The sequence below is a fragment of the Prinia subflava genome, chromosome 17 (assembly GCF_021018805.1).
Source record: "Prinia subflava isolate CZ2003 ecotype Zambia chromosome 17, Cam_Psub_1.2, whole genome shotgun sequence".
Classification (NCBI taxonomy): Eukaryota; Metazoa; Chordata; class Aves; order Passeriformes; family Cisticolidae; genus Prinia; species Prinia subflava.
This window is the reverse complement of record NC_086263.1, coordinates 1,224,338-1,251,452: the sequence shown is the minus strand read 5'-3', so window position 1 is coordinate 1,251,452 and position 27,115 is coordinate 1,224,338. Positions and strand designations below refer to the sequence as shown.

At 49.7% G+C, this 27,115-nt stretch overlaps 2 protein-coding genes across 7 annotated transcripts in view; both read left to right on the top strand.

Moving 5' to 3' along the window:
- The window catches only part of PIGQ (phosphatidylinositol glycan anchor biosynthesis class Q), a 39,413-nt gene extending 38,127 nt beyond the window's left edge, over positions 1-1,286 (top strand). For all 5 annotated transcript variants that reach the window (XM_063414004.1, XM_063414009.1, XM_063414005.1 and 2 more), the window contains one exon: positions 294-1,286. In XM_063414004.1, the coding sequence (XP_063270074.1) occupies positions 294-446 (153 nt within the window). In that variant the 3' untranslated portion in view covers positions 447-1,286. The remainder of the gene's footprint in view (positions 1-293) is intronic.
- A 5,023-nt stretch (positions 1,287-6,309) lies between these two features.
- RAB40C (RAB40C, member RAS oncogene family) overlaps positions 6,310-27,115 on the top strand; it is a 36,788-nt gene continuing 15,982 nt past the window's right edge. The window contains exons 1-3 of one of the 2 annotated variants that reach the window (XM_063414081.1): positions 6,310-6,409; positions 6,623-6,886; positions 24,764-24,824. In XM_063414081.1, coding sequence (XP_063270151.1) covers positions 6,733-6,886; positions 24,764-24,824 — 215 coding nt within the window. In that variant the 5' untranslated portion in view covers positions 6,310-6,409; positions 6,623-6,732. The other variant, XM_063414080.1, reaches the window with a different exon arrangement.

Genomic DNA, 27,115 nt, shown 5'->3' with positions numbered 1-27,115 from the left:
TGATCTTAAAGGTTTTTCCCAAATTAAAAAATTCCATGACTCTGTGATTCTGTTGCTGTCTGCTGTCTCTCCAGCCACTGTCTCCTCCACTCTGGTGTGTAACACACACCCCTCTCATGCTGCCCCTTTGCTTGGGAATGATTCTAGTAACAGCCCTCGCCAAGCTCAATTTGTTAATGTTGGGGGTTGTTGGAGAAGGATAAACAGCCTTAGCAAGCCAGGGAGGGATTCTGATGCTGTGTGAGGAGCAGGACTGATGCTTCCCTTGCTGCTGTCCCCCTTTCTCCACACAGATCAACCCCCTCTCCTATGGAGGTGTGGTCCAGACATACAGACTGCCCACCTACAGCTGCTATCCCAGGGACTCCTGGGCATCTCTCTGCAAGAAGCTGTTCCTTGGAGAGCTCATCTACCCTTGGAAACACAAAGGAGACAAGCAGAACTAAAGACAGTGGAAGAACTGATGAACTTGACCTGAAAAACCTACCGACTCCTAATGCTTTGGGACCAAAGGCTGCTCAGAGCCAGCAACTGCTCCATCCCTTTAAATAGATTTTGGTAACATAGGAAGGGCTGAATTTTTAAAGGCAAGTATTTTTAAACATTATTTTTTGACTTCTCTTCCCCTACACTGTGTTTGTATATTATGCTAATGATTATTTTGGAAGCAAAAGGTTAAACCTGTCAGTGCCTCATGAAACCAGCACTCAGTGTCATGGAGGAAGCAGCTCCCCAATGGTGATGATGGTGATGAATGGTTTGTTGATGAATTTCTCCTTCCACGTCAGCATCAGAGCCATAGCAAAGCAGCCTCTCAGGTGGTTCAGAGCCACAATGCTGTGGTGCCTTCAACCAGAGTGTGTTTTGGACCTTTTCTGCTTCAGCCTTCAAGCCAGCTGATCAAAACCATGTGGAGAAGCAGCTTGCAGAGTCCTACACTGAAAACTGAACAGCTAGGTGTCTGAGTTCATGGGATATTTATTAATTTCTTTTGAGGAGGGCTTGCACTCACCCTCACTGCAGCACCAGAGAAGGTGTTGAAAGAGTGAAGCTGGAGGCCCAGAAGCACAGACTGTTTTATCATGATTCTGTGATTTCTCTTAGTGGTGTTTTTTGCTTTGGATACATTTCCAAAGTGCATCAGTGCTTGGCTTTCCATGTCCTGGTCTCATTTTGATATGTCTCCTATTCTCTCTCTTGGAAAGGGTGCCTGTGCACTGGAGGGTGATGTCCCACTGGGCATGCTGTGGTTGTGTCAAATTTGAATACAGTCCTTACTCAAAATACACTTCCTCCAGCTCTGCTTGTTCCTCTCCCCCAGCTCAATCAAGGAGACAGTGTCACTGTACCCTGCCTTTTGCACTGGCAGGTGAGGGCTGTGCTAGATCCTGCCTCTTTTTCCCTGGCTGGCCAAGGAACCAAGGATGGAGGAGGAAGAGGAGAAGGTGCAGTGGCTGCAGTGCCCAGCCCTTCTCTGGATGGCTGCATCTGTATTCCAGTGGGTGTTGGCAGGGCAAGGTGCCCTGGGGCTTTAGGATCCTTCAGTCAGCACTTCGAGGGACAGGGTCAGAGTTTCCTGCCTCAGCCCTGTGCCTCATCCATGTGCTGGCAGCTGTCACAGAAGAGAAGGGTTATGCCCCCGCCGTTTTAAGACATCCCTGGCCAGATGTATTCGGGTTGTCTGGAGCTGCTAAAAGCCCCTCATGGTACAATCACTGCCCCTACAGGCATAGCCTGAGCAGGAGAAAAGGAAGCTCTGCAGGTAAGTGCATGGTCCAGACATTTTTTAGAAGGCAAAGCTCCAAGGCCTTTGAGGTTTCTGAGGGACATGTGAGGGAGGCAGGATGACATGGGCATTACATGATGTCCTGTCACCTTGAGCCAGGGCACATCACTGGGGAAAGCCAATGTGGCAAACCCCCCCTCACCATCTGCCACTGCAGGCTCTGTCTGGGACATCCCTGCCTGCAGAAACTGGAGAGAGCTTGTTCTTCGATGATCCGCGCTTAAAACTCCTGTGCAGCGTCTTCTTGTCTTGGAATTATCACTGCCTCAGTAATTCTCTGCACTCCAGGTGGGAATAACTGCAGGCTGTGATGCATTTAGTGGGTGAATGGTCTAAATAACATTTTCACTTCAGCTGAAGTCAGAGTCATGAGCCATCCTCACCTGGCACTGAGCAGAGCAGGTTTACACCTTACCTCCCTCTCATCTTTCCCTTGGAGCTCCTAAATTATATCCCCTGGTTCCTCCCATGCCTGCACAGTTCAGTTTGCTGACTGCTGTGAGAAACTTCGTTATTTTTGGTCTTGTGAAAGTAATGTTTCTAATATCCTGGCTTTTAAAGTCTTGTGAGACCAGACAGTTCATGATGGTCCTAATCATGGTCCTTTGGAATCAAATGCCATGAAAGCCCCAGAGACAGCATAGAGCCATGAAAACCAGCAACTGTGACCTTCCTACTGGTAACCTGCCAGATGTATCAGATGTTCCAGTGTTGGGTTTGTTTACGTAAGGCTGATACTGACTCTGGGGTGGGGAAATACCAAACTGAGAAAAAGCTCTTTCTCCAACCTGAGACCTTGAGTCTTCTGCAACAGAGAACCTTGAGCAGCCTGGCTGGGCAGTGGCATCTCCTTGTGGGTGCAGTTCTCCAGTGTCACCCACGGCTGGTGTCTGAGCTGCCTCTCTGCTCCTCACACTGGGTGCTCTCCTTGCCTGTGGTGGTATCTGAGCATCTGAGTTGCTTCTGCTGGATGTTTGCCACCTTTCCTTTCCATTCTCTGCTGTGAGTCTTCCCCCACCCTTTTCCGACTCTGTGCAGAGACATTACAACAACGTAGCAGACATCCTGCTCAAGAACACTTGACCTTATGTCATCTCTCTAATTAGAAGTTAGGATCAGCCTCATCTTCCACAGCAGCACAGACTGGCTCAGCACTGGCATTTCCTCAGGGAAGAGGCTGCTGGTAAGGCTCTGGCTCTGATTTATCCTCAGATCCATATAATCCAGGGCAGCCCTTGGATGAGAAGCAGTTAAAAATTCCAGATCTCCCATTCCTACCACGCACTCCTTATAGCAGGCAGCAAGCAGGCTTTGCCAGCCATCAGTCAAAGACTCTAATCTTACAGACTTTTTTTTGATACTGCATTTCCTTATTATTTCTCCCACCTTTTGGTTCCCGGTGCTGCCACAAACCCCCTCTTTACTTAGGCAGGGGGTTTGTGAAGGAAAATGTGATTCACTGCATGAAAAACTGTATCCTAGAGAGAATTTCTGTCTTGGAGAAATACTTTCTTCCCCTAACCAGGACAGCATGTGACGATGCTGAAAGGAAACCTCAGTAATTACATTGCACTGCAGGCTCTGGTTATGGGTTTTGGAGTTTTCCCTGATGCTGCAGCTGGACTGTGCCCTGTTCAGGCCCACACAAAGACTCTTGCACAAATATACAACCTATATGTTGACTTTCAGTACTGTAAGGTAGGAAAATCTGCATTTCATCCCTCAGAGAATGAGGTTGTGCCCTGTGCTGTCTCTTCCTGCTGCTACAACACCATCTTCTTGCTTAATCCCTCAGTGATTTACCCTTTATGCTTACCCTGCTGGTTGCACCATCACAGGAAGCTGGTGGAGGTTTGATCATCTGCTGCAGCCCCTGCTCACACAGGGCCACCCAAGGCTGGTTGCCCAGGACCGTGTCCAGATTGCTTTGGGATATCTCCAAAGATGGCAACTCCAACACCTCCATGGACAACCTGTGCCAGTGCTTGGTCACCCCCACAGTGAGGTGTTCCCTGCTCTCAGGCAGGGTTTGATGTGTTTCAATTTGTGTCCCTTGTCCTTGTGTTGTGCAGAGCTGGGTGACACCGTAATTCAGATTGCCTCAGTGAATGTGAACATTAGCAGACCTGTGTCGTCTCTGCTCCTGTTCCCCCTCTTCAGGGGCCACTCAGCAGCCCCTTTGCCTTTTGGGGGCTAAAGCCTTGGTTAGGGAGGTGCCTATGCCCTGATTCAGAGCCCTGACCTGCTCCTTGCTCCTTTTCTGGACTTGGTAGCAGAGAGCACTTTGTCTCCAGCTACACTCATGGCTGGGCTGAGCTCACAGTGGCAGCTCTGGGGGCTTGGGCAGCAGAACCCCAAACCTGGCAGTGTCCTGCTCTGCAGGGTCAGAGAACAGCCTAAGTGTGGAGCCCTGGGGCTCTGCAGGGTGAGTGTGCTGTGCACACACAGGGGATGGGTCTGGATCTCAGCTGATCCTCCACATGACAGGAGGCCACAGGGCTTCCCAGCTGGATCAGGAGAATTGGGCACAGGATAAACATGTTCAGAGCAATCCAAGCCCCACGTGGGCAGCTGATCTGCCTTCCTGGGTGAGAACAGAGCACCCACCACCTTTGCCTCTGGCTCACCATTTTGCATTAGGAGTTGCTGCAAGAGTTTGTTGCCTTTGGTTCCAGTCATCCATGCCTGGGCCTCAAACCAGGAATGCTCAGACTTCCCATTTACCATCTCAGCAAGCTAAATAGGAGGAGTGTTCCTGCACTGACGACTGCTGCAGGTGACACAACAGCTCCCCTGGCAGGTGCTGGAAGCAGTGGAGGAGTTTGGGGGAAGCTGCAGAACCCAGGCCCAGCTCGGGACAGGGATAGGCTGCAGCTCCTCTCCCATCCACTGTGTTCTTTAACATCTGGCACTGGGGAAGTTCATGAGAACTCCACAGTTCTTCTAATCAATCCTGCTCACAGCGTTTTCTGGTTTTAAGTAAAGTATTATAAAAGAGCACTGACTCATTGAGAGTTTCATTAAAAGTGAGTGTTTGTGAGTGAGATTTGGCAAGGAAGTTAAAACCCACTGTGCATTTCTCCTTCCCTCACGTGAACCACCAGGCATTCAGCAGGAGCAAAGTGCTCCCACAGCAGTGACAGAGTGTTTGTTTTAAATGTCACCACCAACCCCAGCTGAAGGTGACTTCCTTCCCACTGCAGCCCTGATGTGAAACGCAGCCTAGTGATGTGAAACACAGACCAGTCCCGTGCACCAGCCCAGGAACAAGCCCTGGCTCAGGAACCACACTGGCTTCAGGCTCATCACAGCTCCAGTTCTGCAGGCAGGAGTGCTAGGCAGAGCCATGGCAGCAGGACAGTGACAATGCCAGCAGTGCCACTTGCAGCAGGGATAAGGGATGCTGCACATACCACTGCTTGTGTGTGAGTTTAGGGATGGAGAGCTTTGTTCTACTGATAGGTTTTACTGGTTAATTCAACCTTTTAATCAGATTTAAATGGATTTTGATTACAGCAGAATAAAGAAGTTGAGAGGAAAATCCAGTCCTTCCCCTCTGGTTTGACTGCTGCTGAGCACGCAGTGGCTGTCAGCATCACAGGGACTTGCTGGGCTGGGGAACATGGGTCATTGAAATAGGATTCATTGGAAGCAGCCAGGCTGGGAACATTGATGGTGAAATGTCCAGCTCTGGAAAGATTAGCAGGATGCTTTGTTCAGCACAGGGATTTGTCAGCAATGACGGCAGGGAAAGGATTCTCCACACCTCCCAATTGGGAATCCCCTGGGACTGGGTTTGGGAGTAGTTCCTCAGGGATGTCAGACCAGTGCCGAGGGATTCCAGTGGAGAACATCCAGGAGTTGCGAGTACAGGCTCAGCCCAGCACCCACAGCCCCACTGCCATCCCCATTCCCTGGGGACGTGCTGGATGTCACCATGCCTGCCCCGTGCCCCACCAACAACAGGGTGCACACACACCTCCCACCCCAAGAACCTGCTGCCCGCCATAAAATGGATGCTCACCCACCTGGATGCCCCCAGATCGTGGGTGCTTCTCTTTCTGGATGCCCACCCCAAATCTGGAGGAGGGCACTCCCTGCCACGTACCCACCCACCTGGACACCTCTTACACCTGGATGCCCTCAAATCCTGGGCTGCCGCCTCTTCTGGGAAGCCCCACACACCTGGATGCCCCCATCTACGTGCCCCTCCCATCTGGATGCCCCCGTTCCCGGACGACCCCCGGGTGCCCCGCACACGCGGCTCTTCCCCAGCCCCGCTTCCCCAGCCCTGGCTGCCTCTCCCTCTCCCCGTGTCGGGTGCTCCCCCGCCCGACTCGCTATCCCATCATGCCCTGCTTCCCGCAAGGCACGCCGGGAGCTGTAGTCCGCAGCAGTCCTCTGGCCCCGCCCCCTGCGCTCTGAGGGGCTGGGCGGGGCGCTTGTGATTGACATGTGGCTAAGCCTATGGAAACTACGGCTATGTGGAGGAGGTGGGGTCAGCCCTGACTGACGCACGGATCAGCCTATGGGAGTGGCAAGAGTGGGGCCGAGGCACCGCCTGGGCTTGGGCGGACGCGGCGGGACCGTGAGGCGGGGGCGGCCCGGCCCGGCCCGGCTGAGGTGGGTGGCGAGACCGGAGCTTGGGCTGACCCGGCGCGGTGCTGCGGTCCGGCGGGGCGGGGCGGGCTCGGGGCCCGGTGGGGCGGCGGCGCTTTGTGCGAGTGGGAGGGCGGAGCGGGGCCGTGTCAGCGACGGGGGCGCTGCGGGGCCGGATCGGGCCGGGCCCTTCCTCCGCCCTCTCCTCCTCCTCCTCCTTCTCCTCCTCCGCCGCAGGTCCCAGCGCGGCCCCGGCGGAAGATGCGCGGCCGGCGGTGAGCGGCGGCGGGGCAGAGGCCGCAGCCCGAGGCTGGCGGGCGGAGGATGCGGGCCGGGCCGCCCCGCCGATGAGAGGCAGGATGGGCACCCAGGGCAGCCCGGTGAAGAGCTACGATTACCTGCTCAAGTTCCTGCTGGTGGGCGACAGCGACGTGGGGAAGGGGGAGATCCTGGAGAGCCTGCAGGACGGCGCCTCCGAGTCCCCTTACGCCTACAGCAACGGTAAGGGGAGCTGGGGTGAGACGGGCCGCAGGACCCCCATCTCTGGCACAACCCTGTCGCTGTCACCTCCCCCCGCCATTGCTGTCACCCGCATCCCGCGGAGACTCCCGAGGGCCGTACCCCAGCGCCAAGCTGGCGGGCAGGGAGGGGTTGTTTTGCTTTTTCCTTTGTTTTTTGGTTTTTTTTCATTAACTGGGAGCACAGCGCGTGGCAGGCGGCTCAGAGGCCTCCTCAGCTCCTTGAAATGCCCCAAATCTGGAGGAGAATGTGGTCAGAGGGGCTGGTGTCTGATGTAATCCCTGGATGCGCAGCCGGACCCTTCCCGAGTCGTCCCGCTCGCAGGGCAGGGCTGCCCTCCCTCTCCCCGGCTGCCACAAGGACTGAGCCGTCCCCAGAGGAAGCAGGGGCTGTAACAAAAGAACTGGAGCCTGATTCTCAGCCCGGAGTCGCTCTGGCTCGGTAGCTGTACCGGGAGCGGCCGGGTTGGCTGATCCATCTCCTGCCAGCGTCGAGATTCCTAATGGAGCCCATGGCAGACCATTAACTACGGTATCACAAGACCGTAATTAAGAGCCAAGGAGTGTCGCTGTGCATTTCCTGCGGTTACAGTGTAGCACGGCCTGGCGGGGTGCGGGTCCTGCTGTGGGTTTCAATCTGTCATCCTTCCCCCTCTTCCGTGCACAATAACATCCCCAAGGGCTCTGACCCTGCATCATCACTGCAGCCCAGGGCAGGAGCAGGTGGTGCCGACTTTTGCCTGTATCAGGGACCCGAGGGAATCGGGAGCTCCTTGGTGCTCTACACTGGCCAAATTCAGAGCGTGCAGAGCAGTGTAGCTCCCACCACACTCTATCCTTGGAGCCACCAGCAGCTCCCCAGGAGCTGATGCAAGTGCACACCTGCTCCACGGAGATTTACGGGGAGGTGGTGACTCAGGAGTGGAACTGCCTGTGAAATGAGAGCAGCGCTCCAGGAAGGAGAAGGCTTTGGTATCGTTCATCTCCTCGGGTGTCTGGCTGGGCTGGTGTGGTTTGCCTTCGAGGAGGTGCTGGGCACTTTAGAGCTTCCCTGAAGAGCGTTTGTGTTTCTGGAGAGCCTGCCTCACCTGGGAGCTGGGGAGCTACTCCATGGGGTTGGTGTTTACTATGCACGGTGTAACGGGGTGGTTGTTTTAGGTGAAGTGTTTCAGTTAATATTGTCTCCTGATTGAAGTGGGTTTGAAGCAGACAGGGTAGGAATAAGGAGTGACTTAAGTGGAGTCTTTGGTATAAGCATGAAATGCAAAGAACAAGAGATTTTGGCTATGGCTATAGACCTTTTGTCTCAGAACCCACTCTCCTGTAGCAACTAAATACCAGCATCTTTCTGTTGGTAAAAGAAATCTCAGTGAATAATTTCAGAACCTTCCCTTGTTCTCCGTGGGTAATTGAGCCCATTCCTAATTAGGGAATTAGGTCACATACTGTTGTTTCACAGTAATATATGCTCTGATAGTCTCTGCTTCTGTTGATTCTGGGAAGCGACGCACCTTTAGGATAATCAGCTGGAGTAGCTTTGATATCCAAGTGAATTTGATCCTGCTGATGCTGCTGACAGCCTTGGCAGTGGAACTCCCTGTGTCTCTGGCACAGCTGGGACGTGCTGACAGGACATGCTGCTCCCCTGTCCTGACAGAGACCATCCCCTGAGCAAAGGCTCTTGGATTTTGGGAACAGCTGGAGCTTGGCATCCTCTTTGACACGTACATACATTAGGCATCCCAAAACAGCAATGCCAGAATGTTATGTGAAGGTTGTGCTTGTAAATCTGCTTGTAAGCATGTTGTCCTTGTCCTCATCCCCTCCCAGATCCCACATCCCAATTTTAAAATGAGTGTTGTATCATCTACCACTATTTTGGTCAATGCAGAAGGCACAACTTGCCTGTGCTGATGTGTGCTCTGGGCTGCACTTGTGGTGGGGACATCTCATGTGAAGCTCAGGGTCCTGACCTTGGCAGGGAGGAGAGAGAGCATTTGCCTTCTCTGTCTGGTTGGAGTCTGCTGCTTTTACTCTGTTGTGTGGAAAGAGTTGTAAGCAGCCAGGTTTTGTGGTGTGCAGCATGGAATGGATTGTCTTTCCAGCTCGGGAAAGGCACACCCTTAGAAGTGAAGCTCTGTAAATGTAGCTCTGTATTTTAGCAGCTCTTACCCAGCCTATTAGAAAAGGGATTGAGGGATTCCTCTCTACTCCGTGGGCATCTGGGTGTTGGATCACACACAACTGAGAGATGAAAAGCCCTTTCTCTGTTGGCTTTTAGGTGCTGTAAGCAGCCTCTGCCTGCCTGCATCCAGTATCTGAGAGCCTTGGATGCAGTGGGAGCTGTATCTGTCATACAGCACCATAGGTGCTTCTGTCCATCCTTTTTCAGGATCCCTGAACAGAAATGTCACTTCTCAGCACAGCCTTGGAGCTTGGCACCTTGTTCTAAATCAGGCACATCTTAAATTAGCATTTCCTGTGGTGCATAGCAAGGCCTCAGCAATGTCCTTTCTTTAAATTGCTGGCAAAATAAACCTGCTCTGTGGGAGCAGAGGTGGTTGTTACTCCTGGTGCAGGAGAAGATGTGAGCAATCCCCTGGCCGTTGCTGCACCAAGCTGTGAGGGGACTGAGTATGGGACTTTTACTGACATAAAGGTGGCATTTTGAGGAGGAATTTGAGGTCCAGTTGTCACTTGTGTGTTCCTTACCAGGTTCATGCTGTAACTATGGAGTGTATTAGTCTCCAGGAGCATCAGCCAAGCACACTCCCTGTGAAGAACAGGGAGTGTTGTTTTTGTCCTGCGGCTGGGTATTGTAACTGATTTGGGCTTAGCTTTTGCTTTTTCTTGGCCATCCACAGAAGACCCTGAATTAAGCCTTTCTACTATTGTTTTGACAGAGAGAAGATTAATGTTCTTCTGGGCTTCCAGTGTTGTCCTTCTTCCCAGCTTTCACCCTCCCTTTCCCAAATCTGTAGTTGTGGAGGCAGGATGCTGTTCTTAGAGCCTCACTGCTGCTCTGGACAGCTGGAGGATCTCACCTGGGAACCAAAAATTCTGCATTTTTCCCTGAATGCCCTCTGCTGTCAGCGCTGGCTCCTTCTCCCTAGGTGCAGGGAGGAGCTGCTCTGGCCCCTGTGCCATGAGCCACGGGGTTACACCAGACTTGGAAGGAAACTGTGCTTTACCTGTGGATATGAGTCCCATACACAGATCACTTGGGTCTTTAAACAGTCACTTGGGGTCTGTCCTTATTCATCTCCACGTACTGAAGCAGGACAGAAATGTCTGTGGTCACAGAGTGGTTTGGGACATGAGATGTGGTGGAGCTGCACGTGAAAGTAGGGGCGGTATGCATGCCGTGCATTAGGGGCACGAGGCAGCTCCTCACCTGAGGGACCCATGGCTTTGTCACCACCGTGTCACATCCACTCTCAAACAGGTGGTTATTCATGTGCTGAAATGATCTCACCCAGCAGGTTTGTTGGCTTGCTGCAGCAGCCAGCCCTGAGCCCCGGCTGAGTCAAGGCAGCGCTCTGTGCGCACGAGGGCCGGCGCTGCCGTATGAGACAGTGCTGGTGCCCCAGGAACAGGGCCAGGGCTGGGCTCACCACGCAGACGTGAGGGTGATGTGCTCCCTTCTCACATGATGGAGGGCTTTTTCTGCGGCTGCCTTCCCCCTCACCTGCTGCTGTTCCCACAGGAAAGCAGAAATGTGTGTTAGGGAGAGAGTAGAGCATGTTTTGGAGCAGATGGCTTTGACTGGAAAGGGGGTGGATTTTTATTTTTATTTTCCCTGTCCTCAGCTTGTATTAAGAAAGTGATGAGGATGCAGCCGATGTCCTCACTCTGATCTTGCAATGAGCACACAAAAGCTAAAATAAGAGCCCTGCCCTGCACAGAGTTGGTGCTGACACCAGCCCTGATGCACTGAGCCCCAGCACCTCCTTTCAACCCTGTCTTTTGGCTGGGTTTTGGTACCTTGATTCAAGCACCTTCTTAGGTGTTCTGTTCCCAGTGTTATCCAGACCCAAGGCAATGTCATAGAAAGGGCACCTGAAGTGCTCAATGCAGTAGCTACTGACAGATTTTATGGTTCAGGTGAAAACTGGATCTTTCCCAAGAACTCTTCCCCTATAGCACAAGTTCAGGAATTCAACTCCTGGGCAGCAGCAGCAGCAAGCCCTCCAGAGCTAGGGTTCCATGTGAGGAGCAAGGGCTCGGGCAGTGCAGCTTCCTGTCCTTTCCCTGGCCAGGAAGAACAGGAGAGGCAGCTGAAGGCACTGCCCAGCCCTTGGAGGTGGTCAGTTCCCTCCAGCTGCCATTGTTTGCGTGGGGACTGCTGTTAATTACCAGGTTATTTATTTGAGTGATCCACAGCTTTGGATGTCTTTTCCCTCTGGTTGTTTCTGTGCATCTGTCTGAATCTGGAGATCCCTAAGATGTCTCTTTCAAGTCTTCCTTTACAGAGTTCCTCTCCCAGTATGTCCCTATGACCCCTCAGGCACCAGTGTGCAACCAGAAACTCCCCTGGTAGTTCCATGCCAACCAGGAGATAACCTGTCCCACAGCAGCATGCACAAGCAGGGAATGAAGATGCACTTTGTGTCATCCTCCTTGCTGCCATGGAGGGCATGGGAAGGGATGCTTCCAGTGCTTCTGCTCGTTGCCTACTGAGTTTCCAAGACTGACCATGGAGATGGCCTCTTGCTTCTGATCTGCAGCCTCCATGGTGCTGCCATGTTTGACTGGAGGTCCTGCTGCACTGGTTCACTTTTTACAACATTAAAAATTGCATAGTGAGCAGCTCTGCTCTAAACTTAAACTTGTGTAAGTACAGGACCTCTCTTGATACTGGCTCACCCTCCTGAACAGACAAAAATTGCTGGGTGATCCCACGTGCAGTAAAACCTCAGACAGGGTCAGCACTGATGTAATGGCATCTTCTGGGCATAGACATGAGGGCTGCAGGTGTTGAGCCCAGGTTTCACATGGCAGCTGAGTCCTCATCCTGGTGCTGCTGCACTGTCAGGGCTCTCTTTGGCATCAGCAGGGAAGGAAGCCTTGGTTCTGGTGCTGCTTTGCTGCCTCCTGCTCCTCACCTGGCCCGGTCCCACCCGGCATGTCCTGCTCTGCCGGAGCAGCACTGTCCCTGTCGACACGAGCTGGTCAGGCTGCCCTGCTGCTTAAGCTGCTGCACACCAATGGAAACTGCTCTTGTTTTCTGGCAGGACTGTATTCTTTGGAATAATGTTTGGAATAATGTTTCAGTTCGAGGCTTTAGCACTCTGATGCAAGGAGGATTGAGGCAAAGTGTTCCAAGTGCAGCTCAGCCATCACGTTCCTGTAGTGGCTGCACAACTGCTGTGCAGGAGATGTTTGAGCTGGACTGTGCTGGTCATGCTGCTGGAAACCTCTTTGGATGGCTTGCAGAGTGGTTGTTGCAGCAATTCCTGCTGTCTGCCAGCACTTACATCAATGTCCTTCAGAGATGTTCACTTCCCTGTCATCAGAGATGCAAAGCTGATCTCATCAGAGCAGGCAACTCAGAAACAGCTCCAGCATCTCTTATTTCTCCATTGTTTACTACGTAACCTTTGTGTGAAAAATAGTTCCAAAGATACAGTGCTGAACCTCCAGCTCTGCTTGTTGTGGGACTCACCAGCTGTGGTCTAAACTTAAATCCCGAAACAAAGCCAACAACCAAAAAAATTCCCATCAAGCCAAAACCCAACCTCCAAACTGAGTGCCTTGCAGTTTGGTGTCTCTTTCTAGTCAGGATTAGAGGTGCTCAACAGCGTAGGTTGTTATGTGTGCAGAATTTTTGAGGAGGGTTGTGCTTTTGTTGGTGTTTTATAAAGCTGGGACCTACTCTGCAAAATTCTGGATTGCACTGCAGAGTTCTCACCACCTCTAATCCCTCTATAAAAGCTGTGCTTTTGTGGCTGTTAACATGTTCCAGAGCCCTGAGTGCACAAAGGTGATGTGAGCCGAGCAGTACAAAGCTGAAATGGGTGGAATGTTCTTCTAATAACTGGGGTTAAAAGTTTCTCTGTGTTTTTTGTTTGTAAAAAGCAGGCAGGTTTTGGTCTCTCCAGATTCCACACTCCTCTCCTGGTGTGGGGGTTTTTGGTTGGTTTAGTATTTAAGCTGCATAGAAAAGACCATGGAAATTAGTCTCCTCCTCCTTCAGCTTTTGTTTCCAGCTGTTCCTTGGCATGTTTTCCTCTGCAGCCTCGCTCTCTCGGAACAGCAGAGCATCTTTCCATTGCACTTGAGAATAGCTATGCTCTGAGCTGAGGCTTTGAGCTGCGGTTCTATAACCTTGCGGGTTAAAATCTGGTTTTCTTTCCCTTTGCCTCTTGCTGTCCCCTGGCACTCTGGCTTGAGCTCTACAGGAGCATTATGTCATAACAATTCCTGTGTGATTGCAGGCACTGGAGGAGGAAGGAAGTTCCAGTGCAAAAACCAGCAGCTTTGTTTTGCTAAAGGCTTTGCTGTAAGGTGAGACTCACCTGAAAGAAAATTACCCTGGGGTGCAGAGGGTGGTGGCTTAAGGCAAGAAACCTCCATCAGAGTCTCTTTGCTTCTGCAAAAGTTGTAGTAAATAGTAAGGTTGCAACATAGCTCGGAGATTGTTTGTTCCTCAGAGGTTGTTTGTTCCTATAGAGCTTCTATTTGCTGAAAGTATTTTTACGTAGCCACAGCTTTTTAGATTTTCTTCCTCTTTTCTACTTCATCTTTGTTTCATTTCCATTGGCCCATTCTAGACATTATTAGATCATTTTAAAACTTTGACACCTGTTCTCCTATAACAGCTGAAATTCTTGATGTCCTGTGTGTTCTGTGCAGTATCAGGCATTGAACTGGGACAAAAGTCCTTGTGCAATTCAAACATAATATTTGCTGCTTAAACTATCAGTGGTTAAGGAGGAGACAGGCAGAAAGGAGACACTGAAAGGCTGTACTTAAATGGCAGTTTAATAGAAGGTTCTGAGCATCTTTGGGGTAACCTTTTAAATAAAATGTAGAGTTTTAAGAAAATTCTTTTTTTAGAGATTTTAACTTGTTTCCAGCCCAGCTGCTGAAACAGGGCCCATTTGGGGGTTTTACTCTACCGTTTGCCTCTCTGTGCAAGTAATTGCCCCTGCTCCCTGCTCAGTCCTGGACAGAAATTGCCCTGCCTTGTTTCTTTGGTACCAGCTGTAACAGCACCTGTAACAGGCCTTTTGCCCATGGTTCTGGAGTGGAGGCCGAGCAGAGACAGAACTAGATGGAAGAAACCCAATCAAACAAAGAAGACGCAATAACCCACCCACTCACCCCATAGTTCATTTTGCCCCTAGTTCATTTAAACTTAAATCCTCTCTTGTCCCAAGAGATTTTGGGAGACTTTTACATTGTCAAACTGCCTGAGTAACTTGGTGGTAACACCCATACAGGAAACTGCAGGCCTGTGCTGTGGCATAAGGAGATGAAATTTTGCAGGGTAGATCTTACTTGTGCCAACAAATGTGTTTGCTGTGGAACACCTCTGTGGGTTGAGACACACTTGTGTTCTTGTAGGGTTCACCTGTATTAAAAGGCTGAAATTCAATACTTTCTTCTATTTTAAACGTGGCAAATGCTGGCTTTTCCTGGTGGCAGCAAAAGTGCTCCAGAGAGGCTGCCAGGGTAGCTGGAGTGAGATCTTCATCCTGTAGGTCAGGAGGGGACGTAGGAGGCTCCAGTTTGGGCTTTGAAAACCTGTTTTCAGGCTAGTGAGAGCTGCTATGAGGCAGCAGAGTTTGTACAGGTGTGTAGTGAGGTGCTTGCTGTGCCAACAGGGCCAGTCCATCCTTCAAGGACCGGTAGGGAGAACTGAGCACACCTGCCATGCACTGTAAGTCAGGTCCCTGGAGATTTGTTGTCCTTGGGAGCAGCACATGGAAAGGTGAAACCAATGTTAGCAGCCATCCTGGTGCTTCCAGCATGGAGCAGCCCTTTCCTGGCATAGGGCTTTGTGGTTGGTGCAGCGAGACCAGACTTGGGAGCCAGAGAAATTCCTGGGGAGTGGAATCTCTGTAGCTTTTCGGGAACTCTGCAAGTGTCTGCTAAACCTGTCTACACCCAGCTGAAGAGCTGCAGCTCTCTCTGGGTGTTTGGGTGTGGAGCATAGGTCTGGAGATGCTGTTTTGTTGCTGGCAAAACCTGGAGGTGCCAGCTGGGGTGTGGATGGGGATCCCAGGGATCAGAGCCAGCCTCTGCAGGATCCCTGAGCAGGTGTGCACCTGAGCCGGGCGTGCACCTGGCTGCCCAGGCATGGTGTGGGGATGCCACGAGGGTCTGATGCTGCAGACCAGCATTTCCTTGGACAGTGTCCACAGAAATGTAACTATGGAGGGATAGGATATTCAAAGTATTTTGGACAAAAGACTTGGATTTTTTTTGAGTGTTGGGGATTTTTTTTGTCTCCAAGCGTATCTTGATGTTTGTACGGTCATCCAGCAACAATGCAGACTGTTATGGTGCCCTCTGATTTCCCTCACAGGCTGCCTTTGTTTCTGCGTGCAGCTGTGTAGTTTTTATGGAGATCTGAACTGCAAGGCATGAAGAAACTCTTTTGTTTGTTGTCGCTTCTGTGCATAAAATCATTCTTGATTTTCTTCTAAAGCACAAATCCACTTCACATTGCTGATTCTGGGCTGACTTTGGACTGTTTCTGGGATTTCCCGGGTGTCCGTGAAATTGTTGGAGCTTTAGGAACAGATTTGCTCCTGGCTTCAAATGCCGTTTTCTGATGCAATTGTCCCCCTTAAGTGTGTGCCCAGAACAGAGTTCCTCTGTGTGAGGACCATATAGCTGCTGAAGCACTGTTGGGCTTGGAGCAGGCACTGGACAAGTGAAATCTGAAAATCCGGGCTTCTTAGAGTTCTCCAAATCAGTGTTTTCCTTTGGGCTGTTTACAAAACCAAACAAGCAGTTATTTGCTGGAGATCCGCAGCTACGAGTCCTCTCAGCTGGAGATGAAGATGCCTGGGAACTGATGTGAGCAGACTTCCTGTGAAAGGCTTCCAGGCTAAATGGAAATCCCTTTCAGCTGAAATGAGGCGTCTATGAAGGGAAGATGGAGTATGTTTTTCAGGATAAAATCTACAAATCTGGTAACTCCAGATAATTGAACGGCGTTTGTTCTCTTTCTGTTTCAACATGTGTGTCAGTACAAGGTGCTTGGCAGCTCGTTGGATTTCTCACTGAGCTGCCAAGCCCCGCTGCAGCTCCCTGGGGCTGGCAGAGCTCACGGAGCCGTGGGCTCTGCATGGGGCTCCTCTCCTGCCCAAAGCAGCTCCCACTCATCTGCTGCACACCGAGATAATGGGAAGCTCTTGTTGCCTCCCAGCAGCGGTGCAGCGAGGGTGGATTGTGTGAGAGCTGCTGTGAGCAGGAGGGGATGAAGGCAGGAGCAGGGGCGGGAGCGGTGCTGTTCTCCTGCTTGCCCAGTGGCAGCCGAGACCTCTTGATCCTGCTCCCAAAGCTCAGCTACAGTGCAGGGCAGGATCACAGAGGTAAAATCACATGCTTGCTGACCTTCAGTCCCAACTCTGCAGGCAGGAACTGGGCTGTTTGCAGTGATGCTCTTGGGGAACTTCTATCATCCTGCTCAAAACTGAGTAGTGATACTGTGAGGTAAACTGTGACACTGAAAGGCACAGACCTGGGACGAGTCCACCTGTGTTGGCTGACCCCTGTTGTTGGTGAAGACAATTTGTTTCTCTCTCTAAGAGTAGGTAATTGAATGTGTGACTCAAAGGGATGAGCTCATGTGTTGTTTGGAAGGGATTTTTCCCATGGCTCACAGCTCTGAGCTGACTAGTTAAATTGCTGATGTTAATGTGCTGCTGTACACACATTTTAAGGTTGGGTGACTTCATCAGTTATTATTTGAATAGCTTGAATTCTCTTTTTTCATCTGTTATGTTGATGCCTTCATACCACATTTTTTCTGAACAGTTTAGTATCACTTGCAGATGACAGAGACAGTAACTACTCTTCTAAGTGCATAGTAGGAGCTGGCGTGGAAGATAATGCACCTGTAGTATCTTCTTATAGATGTTGCTGTCTGTTTTTAAAGTGCTCGTGAAATGAGAAGATCTCAAACCTGTATCTGTGGGTGCTGGCCCCAGCAGCTGCCTTCTGCCTGGGAGTGGGTTTGGTGTTGGATTAGTACATTTGGTTAAACCTGTTTGCTCTGAACGTGCTTCCAGCAGCTCCTGGCCACCTGTGGTTCCCATGCTTGTCTGCCTCGTTTGACTAGAAATTAAGCAATAAGTCTTCCTCTATCAGCTTTTGCCCACAAACAACCAATTCTGAGAGCTGAATTCTGCCCTATTACTCACTTGCTGCTGAAGGCTTGTAAAAAAACCCAAAACAACAAAATCCCAAAATAAGACATTTTAAGCCACATTTACAATGTATTCTGGCTTTGTATTCTACTCTTGAGCAACTTGGTCACTGGCTTCAGTTGCTGTAGGTGACATTTCATGACCACCTCCACCACAAGCAATTCTTAAACAAAAAGGTGCAGGATGTTGGGTGTGGTGAGAGGGAGCAGTGAACCTGGTGTTGGGCGTGTAGTCTCTGTTGTCTTGTGGAATATAGTTCTGCCAGAAAATGAGCCCCAGGAGGCCACTCTCCCACTTTGGTGTGAGGGAAAGCCTGTGGAGAAGCCGGTGAGTTTGTATGGCCCTGGCTGTGTGGCAGGAATGTGCTGTGGAGCTGCTCTAGAGTCGCTCTGTTGCTCCCAGCCTCACCTTGTGTAACACTCCCAGTACACCCCCAAAGCTGGGCACTGGAGAGGCTCTGCTGGGAGCTGCCTGTGGGTGACACCCTGTGGCTGGGGGGCTGTTCCACCCTGAAATAACCTCACCAGGAGGGGATTGGTTCAGGGCTGCTCTGAGCTCCTCTGCCAATGTTGGTGCTGTCCAGATCCCTGCTGTGAGCCCCATGTGTGAATTTGGTTTGCTTGTGGAGGTGGTCTGGGGTCTTTGCCTTGGTTTTGGGGTGAGGTTTTTCATGCTGAGGACTGGAAGTGGGAGTGACATTCTTATTCCGTAGCTGATCTGCCAGCAGATCTGGAACTGTTATTCTCACCTTTTGGCCTCAATTTTGTGACCTCTCAGCACTTCTCCTCCCTCCTTCATTCACTTGGGCTTGTTAAGGATGGGACTTAGCTGCATGTTGCTGCTTCTGCCTTTTTGTCATACTCAGCAGGGGTGGGGGTGTCTGGCCACTGGCTGCTCTCCCCTCAGTGATTCCAGCTTTCAGGAGGATCTGGGCAGCCTCAGGTGGTGCCTGCACACACAGGGGCAGGGCTTTCTATGCCCCAGCCATGTCAGTCATGACTTGGAAAGGCATGGATCATCTTGGGAAAGGACTAGTAACATCCTGGAAATATTTGGTAACATCTGTGACACCCACGGACTAGGTAGAATAAACAAGTCGCCTTTGGACACTGCTCGGGTATTGCTGGCATTTAGGATAAATGAATTTCTGCACTAATTGCCTTAGGCTGGACTTAGCAGAGCACAGAAGGGCTCCAGTAACAACACAGGTGGAGAGGCAACCTTTGCACTGTGTGCAGCACAGATTGTTTTTTGCTTTTTTAACCCAGCAGGAAGGTTGGCACAGGCCCTTTGAAGGGAAGGACCGTTCAGCAGCTCATGTCTTGCATACACACCAATAAGATGAGAGCTAGTTTATGTGACAGAAAACATGCTGGCATGTCCCCAAAGATGTGCCAGGGGACTGTGGCAGGGGGAGCCTGAGTGACACCCAGCCAGGCTCTGCCAGCCCTGCAAGAGGGCTCAGAGGAGGGGACACCCTAGCCAGACCCACATGGAGAACCTGGCTGGAAGGGACAGGGCTCTCATGCATAGTTTGTTCTCACAAAAATTCACAATTGTTGTGGTGTTCTTGTCATCCACAGTGTTGTCTAAACTGTTGATAAGGTTTAAAACCAAATTTACCCATCTCTGCTTAGTTACAGTTCCTGGAGTCCTGGCTGCTGAGAAGCTTCACCACAGATTCATCCTTAATGTTTTCCTTTTGCAAACACACAGTAAAGGATTTGCAGTCCATTGACCCTCTCTAGAATGTTCCTAGATGCTTATCTACCTTTGTGGCAGTGAGAACATGCATTTAAGCCCAGCTGCACAGTGCGTGATTGTGGCTTTGATCCTTCCCTGTGTGGTAAGGAAGAATAGTCACAACACAGGTTACGAATTCCTGGCTGGATCCTCCTGGTGTTGGCCTGTTTTATAATCATGGCATATCTTTGAATCTGTCAGCTCCTTGCTCACAGAGCTCTGCATCTCTCTCTCCCAAGGCTCCTCGCTGATGCCACACAGCACAACCAGCTCTTCACAGCTGGTTACTCAAGTTCACTGTGAAATCTCAGCAAGTTAAATATTTGGTGTGTATTCTCTATGTTTTCATTCCAGCCCTGTGCTCTCCCCTCTTCCCAGTGGTCAGTGTGGCACTAAATCTACAAACCTTTAGGGACACCTTTTAAGAGCCTGAGACCTTCTGCATTTGGCAGAGCTGATGACCTGTGAGCAAACAGAGGAGGCTGCAGGTTTGGGGGAAAATCCAACGTTTTCAGTTAGACATTTGTGGTGTGGTGGCTTCAACTGCACTATGACAATCACAAATCCAAGTCCATCACCAGGCTGGCTGGGTGAGGCACTATGGTAACACAGTGAGTCTTTCTGGTGGCTTCTGAGCCTGTCTTAAAATTTCCAAGTCGAGCAGAGCATTTCTGTAGGGCTGCAACAGACCAGGCACAGCTCACCCTCAGCCCTCTTCTGAGTGCTCAGATGCTGTCAGAGTTGCAGAATGCAGCCACTCTGACTTAATTATGTCTGTAGATAAAGGAACAATCCACGGAATTGCAGCATTAGTCAGGTAACAAAAGTCCACTCAGTTTATCATAGTTCTTACTTATATGATGTAGTGAGCAAAGGACTGGCCTTGGTTCATCATCACTGTACACCTCCAGTTTTACCTGTTGACCTTATGTATCACTTTGCAAGCAGGTTGGTTATCTTCTTTTGAATTATACATAAATGAAACCAAATTTAATTTTTAAAAGGAGGAAAAAACTGAGGTTGCATTAAATAGCACGTGTCTGTAAGCTGGGGGAACTGAGTTTTAATAAAGTTAAAATAATGTGCACTGGTTTGTTTTTTTTTTTGGTTTTTTTTGTGGGTGGACTAACAGTGAGGTAGATTCTGAACTCCCACAAGCAGAAACATTCATGTAAGAAATGAGGTGGCAAAAGCATCTTTGGCCAATCTGACTCATGCAAACTGGAAATGACTGCATGTGACAAGGAGTCTCTCTGGGAAGGAAAGCAAGCTTGTCTTAAAACTCTATCAATGTTTCACTTGTACTTGAGTACATTGATTTGTTTTTACTACTTTTAAATTTTCTTTTCCTTTGGAAAGAGATTTTTGAGCATCACCTGGAATGTCTTCTGTCCCAGATTTGTGAATAAATTATGTTCTTCTTAGAGACACTGAAGATGCAAACTGGAGATGGTGCTGGCAGCTTTTGGGGAAATTCTCAGGAAAACCTGTTGGTGGCTTGGTTAATGTGGGATGAGTCCTTCATCCCTGTCATGGGGTGAGTCCTGGTTATACCTTTGTGATGTCTGTGTAGGCACAGGAATTGTTAGCTGGGTCTTGGATCATTAGAGCATCCCTGGAGGAGGACACTTGATTTGGACCAACAACCTAAATTGTGGTATTGGCTCTGGCATTGCCCTCGGAGCTGGAATCACTCCCCCGCAGTGTGCAGAGGTCACCAAGGAAAGCTGAAGGAGGAAAGAGGCACACACTGCTCTGAGGTTTTGCTCAAACCTGCCTTTTTAAGGGAGGTGCCCTTCTGGCCCCCCCACAGGTGTTAGGGCAGAGTCACCTGGTGAGTCTGCAACTCTCTTTTCTCTGAAACGAAGACCCACACAAAACTCAGAGGCCACTGTGTTTCAGTAGTAAATATTTATAGAGCTTTGTTCACTTGAGCTATTTAAAGCACTTTTCCTGAGAGATCAACCTCTTTAAAGGGAGAACATGAAATGCACATCTCCCTTGTGTTTCTCCCTTTTCCAGTGTGACTTCCAGATCCATGTACCATCTTGTCTGCTGCCCTCTCCTTTGTGTTTTTGCTGCTCATGCAGGTGCAGGGCAGAGGCTTGGCAGAGTGGACATACCTGTGTCCAAGCCATGAATTCCCAGGGGTAAAGGGAACAAGCTGATACAAAGTAGTATCAAGTGCTGGGAAAAAGTTACCATTTCTCTTGGAGCGATTTTACTTTTCCTATTCACATCAATTGTCATTTAAGTAATTTCAGGTTGGGTGTGGAGTTTTCAGGTGATACTGATGTGAAGGGTGTTGTGCTCGGCATGAGTAGTTTGGAAGATATCAAAGTTTCCTATAACACATGCCGTGGATTCCCATGGGAAAATTACTTGCTTTCTTAGGTTTTCCTTATAGCAACTGGCAAAAGAAAGAAAGAAAGGTTTGGGATTCCCTGGAGCCATGCCCGGGAGCATGAAACCCAGCTCTGTGGAGGAGAATCGGGTGTCTGACATCAGGCTTGGTACAGCAGATCCCTCTGCACTGTGCCCTGTGCCAGGTTGGCTTTCAGCTCCAGGAATGAGGCTGGGATGTCATCAGCATAAGCAGGAGTCTAAAGCAGGGCTGGAAAAATAACACAGGAGTTGGTCAGCCTGAATGCTAAATCCGAGAGAACAGCCCAGACTTGTTCTCTGAGCCTCATTTGCTTTGTTGCATCATGCTAATATTGGTCCAGAAAGAGATCAGTTGATATAAAATAGGCTTTAGAGGAGAGTGTTTTCCCCCCCAGCAGCGCTGGGCAGGGCCGGTTCTCTGAGCTGTGTGTGCTGCAGGAACATCCCAGTGGTGGGGTTGGCTCCTCCCTGTCAGGAGAGTGGGATCGGAGCCACTCTGGCAGAGCAGAAATAAACCACGCTTGGCTGGAAGCAGAGGTGATGCTCAGGAAGGGGAAACCCTGTCACCTGCAGAAAGGAAGTTCTAAAAACTTCCTTTGTGTCTGAGCTGCCTGAAATGTAAAGGCGGAGGGGCAGCCCTGGTTTGGCCATGGCCATGCACTGCCACGCTGCCAGTAGCCTCAGTGCAGAGGTGGCATCTAGTGGCTGCTGTGACCCTCTGTCCCCAGATCCCTGGGACAAGGGGGGAGCCAAGGCTGGGCTTAGGCCTGGGAAAGAGAGCCCGACTGCTCTGCTTCCCTGGAGCTGTAACTGTGGGAGTGCATTGGGCTGCAGCTCAGGACATGGTTGTGTGTTACTGGGACTGAAATAGAAGGGGCCAGTACTGGTGGTCACCACCATGGTGAGTCCCATGATTTTGAGGGCACCTCTAGTTGATGCAGATTTTGTGGCACCAGTGAGCCGTGGGAGAGCTGTACTTGTGAACTGCAGCCTACTCAGTGCCAACCAGCTAAAATAACAGACCAAAACCAGGGAGTGCCTTTGAGTTGTCCTGATGCACTCAGTGTTTATGGAAAAGGGAAGTTGAAATTTACTCTAAAACATTGCAGTTATGCAGGTTTTTGTCCTTCATTAATGATCTTGTACTCAGAGTTTGCTCCAAAATATTTTGTGAATTCACTCCTAGTCTCAGTTTGGGTGTTTGCAAGTTAAAAAGTGCAGCACTTTCCTCAGCCCATTACCAGATAGCAGCCTGCTTTTAACTGGAATGTGTGTGACCTCCTTAGGCCAGTGTATGTAACGCCCAGAGACTGGTGTCCCTCTGGATTAAAGTAGGTGGTGTAGTTGCAGATGAACATAGATTATATAAAGCATTTCTCTGGTGACCAAGTCATGAGTTTTGAGGACAGGGAGCCCATGTTCCTCTGGGGATGTAGGCTGGGCAGTTAGTGGGCAAGGAGCATAATGAAGGCATCTGTGTATTTGACATTTCCATTAACAAGTTTCTTTCTCTTCCCAGTTAAGCTGAACCTCTCTCACTTTTAAAAGCTGTAGTCAAGTAATTTGTTTCAGCTCAGTACTGGCACTTTTGGAAGTATGTGGCCTCTGTGCCCTGAAAACTGTCCCTGTCCCCCCTCCGTGGTGCTTTCATGCAACTGCTCCAGCTGTGCAGTGCTGGCAGTGAGGGTGATTGGGACTCACTGCTGGCAGCTCTTGTGCCTAAGGAGGGGGCAGAGTCTCTGAGGATGTTGCATCTGAAACAGAGCAGTGGGCTTAATTTGCCACTTCCACATTCTATCAGATCCTGGTTCAGGAACTGGTACGGGAAGATGTCTGGATGCTCCCTTCTGGTGGCAGAGCAGCCTTACTCCCACTACTCTTCGCCACTCCTGGGGATGAGGGAGATTTATAATCTGCCTGAAAATAAATACAGATCATTCACTTGTCTCTGGAGGAAGATAAAATGTAAACTGCCTATTTTCTGCGATACAGCACTGGAAATAGTTAGAATTTAAGATAATTATCTTTATTGCTTTTTATAGCACCCTATGAGGGCTGAAATCTAATTTGTTTTTCACTAACAGGGAACTCCTGTGGATGACTCAGAAAAATCCATTTGCTCTATTGACAAACTTGTCTGTTTGGTTGTCAGGGCAGTGTTCTCCTTGGAGGAAAAGGGAAATGCAGGTCATAACACAACAGTGCGGAGTTTTAATAGAGATTCAAAGTTTGATATCTGTTGGCAAGAAGAAAAAGTTTATGTAATTAGAGTGAAGTGACTCTGCTTTATTAAAAGGTTGTAAATTAGTTGATGCTTCAGTGGGTGTGCAGTAATGGTGCTCTGTGCTTTGTTTATGCAACTTCACGACACTTGAAGCTTATTAACGAGAGCTTGCAAGGAAGGAGGTGGGAGATGCAGTTGTGCCTCTTGCCCTCTGCCTGGGGCTGCAGGGAATGCTGTGTTCAATGTGGTTTGGGCCTGTTGCTTGCAAGGGGAGTTTTAAGACAGGCTCCCAGTTTCAGCAAATTTCTTGCATATCTGAAAGTAGTGGACACCCTTTGTGTGAGGGAGTTGTGTGCCAGCAGAGCTGGGTGTTGTGTTTTGGGGTTTCTGCTGCTCCAGTGCTGTGGCTCTATGAAAAGCAAAAGCAAATGTCTCTGTGCTGCTTCTCAGCCCTTCACAAGGGCGGAGTGTGTCCTGCCTTACCTGGCCCTCTGTGATCCACACCCCAGAGCTGCTCAGAAGAAGAGACATCAATCTTTGGACAGCCTTTCTGTAACATCTCCCAAAATGTCCCGTGGTTGCAGGCAGTGGTGTTTGAGAGATGCTGGGACTGCATGCTGATGTAGCAGAGATGTATCTAAATTGTTTCTGTCTGTGGCTCACCCCCCAAAAGTTTCATTTATTAGTGTCGTATGGGATAATGCTACAAATCACTGAATCTCAGAAATCATGGAGTGACTTCAGTTAGAAGTCACATTGTTCCATCCCCCTGTGCCATGGTCAAGGACACCTTCCTAAGTTGCTCCAAGCCCCATCCAACCTCTTCTACAGCTCAAGTTCTAAGAGGTTTAAAACCACAATGAAGGAGTCAGAAGCAATGTGGGGGTTGATGATGTTTTCAGGGAGGAAGGAAAGAGCTCCATGAGAGCAGTCTTTGCCATGGAGCAGAAGTCTGTTCCTGTCAGGTCTCTGTAGCTCTCCTCAGAGAGGCAACAGAGCAAGGAGGAGAAAACATCCCTGTAGGAAATATGAAATGAGAGCTCCATGTGGGCAGAACATGGTTCTTGTGAGTCTCTGAGGATGTCCTCAGAGTTTGCTCAGCTTTTCATTGCTTTCCTTTCAGGAATTGACTACAAGACCACTACTATCCTTTTGGACGGCAGAAGGGTCAAGCTGGAACTCTGGTGAGTGTTTCTGAGCTTTCTAACCCGAACCTTGGGAGCTCAGGCCAGGTGAGCAGGGACACGGGGCTGGGGGTATGCTAGACCGGGCTGTGCAGAGTGTGGACCATCCCTGGCTGTGTGGTAGGACTTGCTGGCTGTTCTTACCACAAAGATACTCTGGCAAGCAAGATTCCTTTCTGTCAGTCAAGTGGCACAGACACCATGCTGCTCTTTGCTGGAATAATCTGAATTCAGTCATTGTCTGTCATAACTGACCATTTTCACCATTACTCTGCACTTGAGACCCCACTGGTAGTTCTGTTGTCCAGAGCTCCTGGCACAAGAAAGACATGGATATGTTAGAAGGGGTTCAGAGGAGTCTGTGAAGATGCTCCAAGGACTGGAGCCCCTCTGCTCTGGAGCCAGGCTGGGAGAGCTGGGGGTGTTCACCTGGAGAGGAGAAGGCACCAGGGAGTCCTTAGAGCCCCTTCCAGGGCCTAAAGGAGCTCTGGGAGAGCTGGAGAGGGACTGAGGCAAGGACCTGGAGTGACAGGACACAGGGAATGGCTTCCCACGGCCAGAGGGCAGGGATGGATGGGATATTGGGAAGGAATTGTTCCCTGGGATAGTGGGCAGGCCCTGGCACAGGGTACCCAGAGCAGCTGTGGCTGCCCCTGGAATCCCTGGCAGTGTCCAAGGCCAGGCTGGACAGGACTTGGAGCAACCTGGGATGGTGGAAGGTGTCCCTGCCCATGGCAGGGGGTTGGAACTGGTTAGTGTATAATATCCCTTCCAACCAAACTGTAACATCATTCTATGTTCCCATACAGTTCTTGATCACTGAGGGACTAGTATTGTTTTGGAAGCAATACTGCATTTTCCTGAAATTCAAGGATGAGAAATAGAAACAAGAGAAGGAAAGTAAAAGAACAAAACAGGTGAAGCCCTTAGTCCCTCAGCAGCTGGATATTTCTCAATGCCTTGAGTAGAAAATTAAAATGAGCTGTGAACAGACATCACAGCATCAGGGTGGGGTGAACCCCTGGAGAGCAGGACTGACTGGGGTGACCAGACACTGGGACAGAGATGGGAGAACACTGCATGGGAGGGGTAACCTCTTCTTTATCTGTCAGCACTGGAGGGACAGCTGGAGTCCTTCTGGCTGAGCTTTGTCTGAGGTCTAACTTGCTGAGGAGCTGACACAGCAGTTTGTGGAGATGAAAAAGGAAGGGAAGTACAGGACGGGATAGGTAAGGACAGGTAGTCTGTTCCTACCCTGGTTTTCACACAGATCCAGTGGGAAATGACAGAGCTCCTAAAACATGGAGTTAAATATTCACTTACACATGCTTGGGTCAAATAACAGGAATATTATTAGTAAGATATGTGAATTGTTAAATAGGAATGAAATCCATGTTCTCAGCCTCAGTGACTGACTCTAGCAGTATGTAGTTTGGTGGTTTAATTACACCCCTGCTCTCTGAAGCTGTGTCCTCATTTTTCTCACAAAAAAGAACAGAAGTAGCTAATTTATCTCTTCTAACCTTCATGTTTTTATGTACCACTTGCATCCTTGTCTCTCTTGTAAGATGCCTATTTTAACATTTCAGCCTCAAGTGTGTAGTAACTTAGTGCTTCCCTCTTGAAACCATCTTTTTATACTGTAATTTGTGAGGTGGAGAACAGCACAGGAACTGGAAAGCTGGTAACACTGATCGATGATGCCTTGGTGTAATCTTTTACCATTACTTACCCAATATTTGATTGTCAAGGGAGAAGAACATGTAAGCACAGGCTGTTAGATTGATGTCCAGGATCTTACAAAGCTTTAGATCTGAAAAAATGACTGTCCTGCATGTGAGTCAGTAGGTTTTCCTAGAGCTGCAAATCTGAGGCTGAGGGATTCCTCAGCCATCTCAGTGGTCGTTAAAATGTCTTTTGTCCTGGCCCAGGGAATAGATTTGAGAAAGACCATAATGTGTCTCTGATTAGCCTGACACATTTCAGTATATCCTGGTTAAATCACAGTGCTGGGCTCCAGCATCTTGTTCCAGAAGGGCACTGAGGGGTGCTGGTAATGTTGTCAAACCTAGTAACACCTTGTCCAGACAGGTGTGAAAAGCCCCTTATTGTCACAGTGATCCAGAAACGCTGAACCCCACTCTGTTCCTCAGCTTTCTGTAGGGTATATAGACCAGGTCTGCCAGGGATCTGGGTATAAAGAGAATCCCCTTTATTTTTGGTTAAAATGTGTTTGGAAAATAAGCGAATCTTAGTGCAAGGCACTTTTCCTCTGGTGAGTGGTCACATTC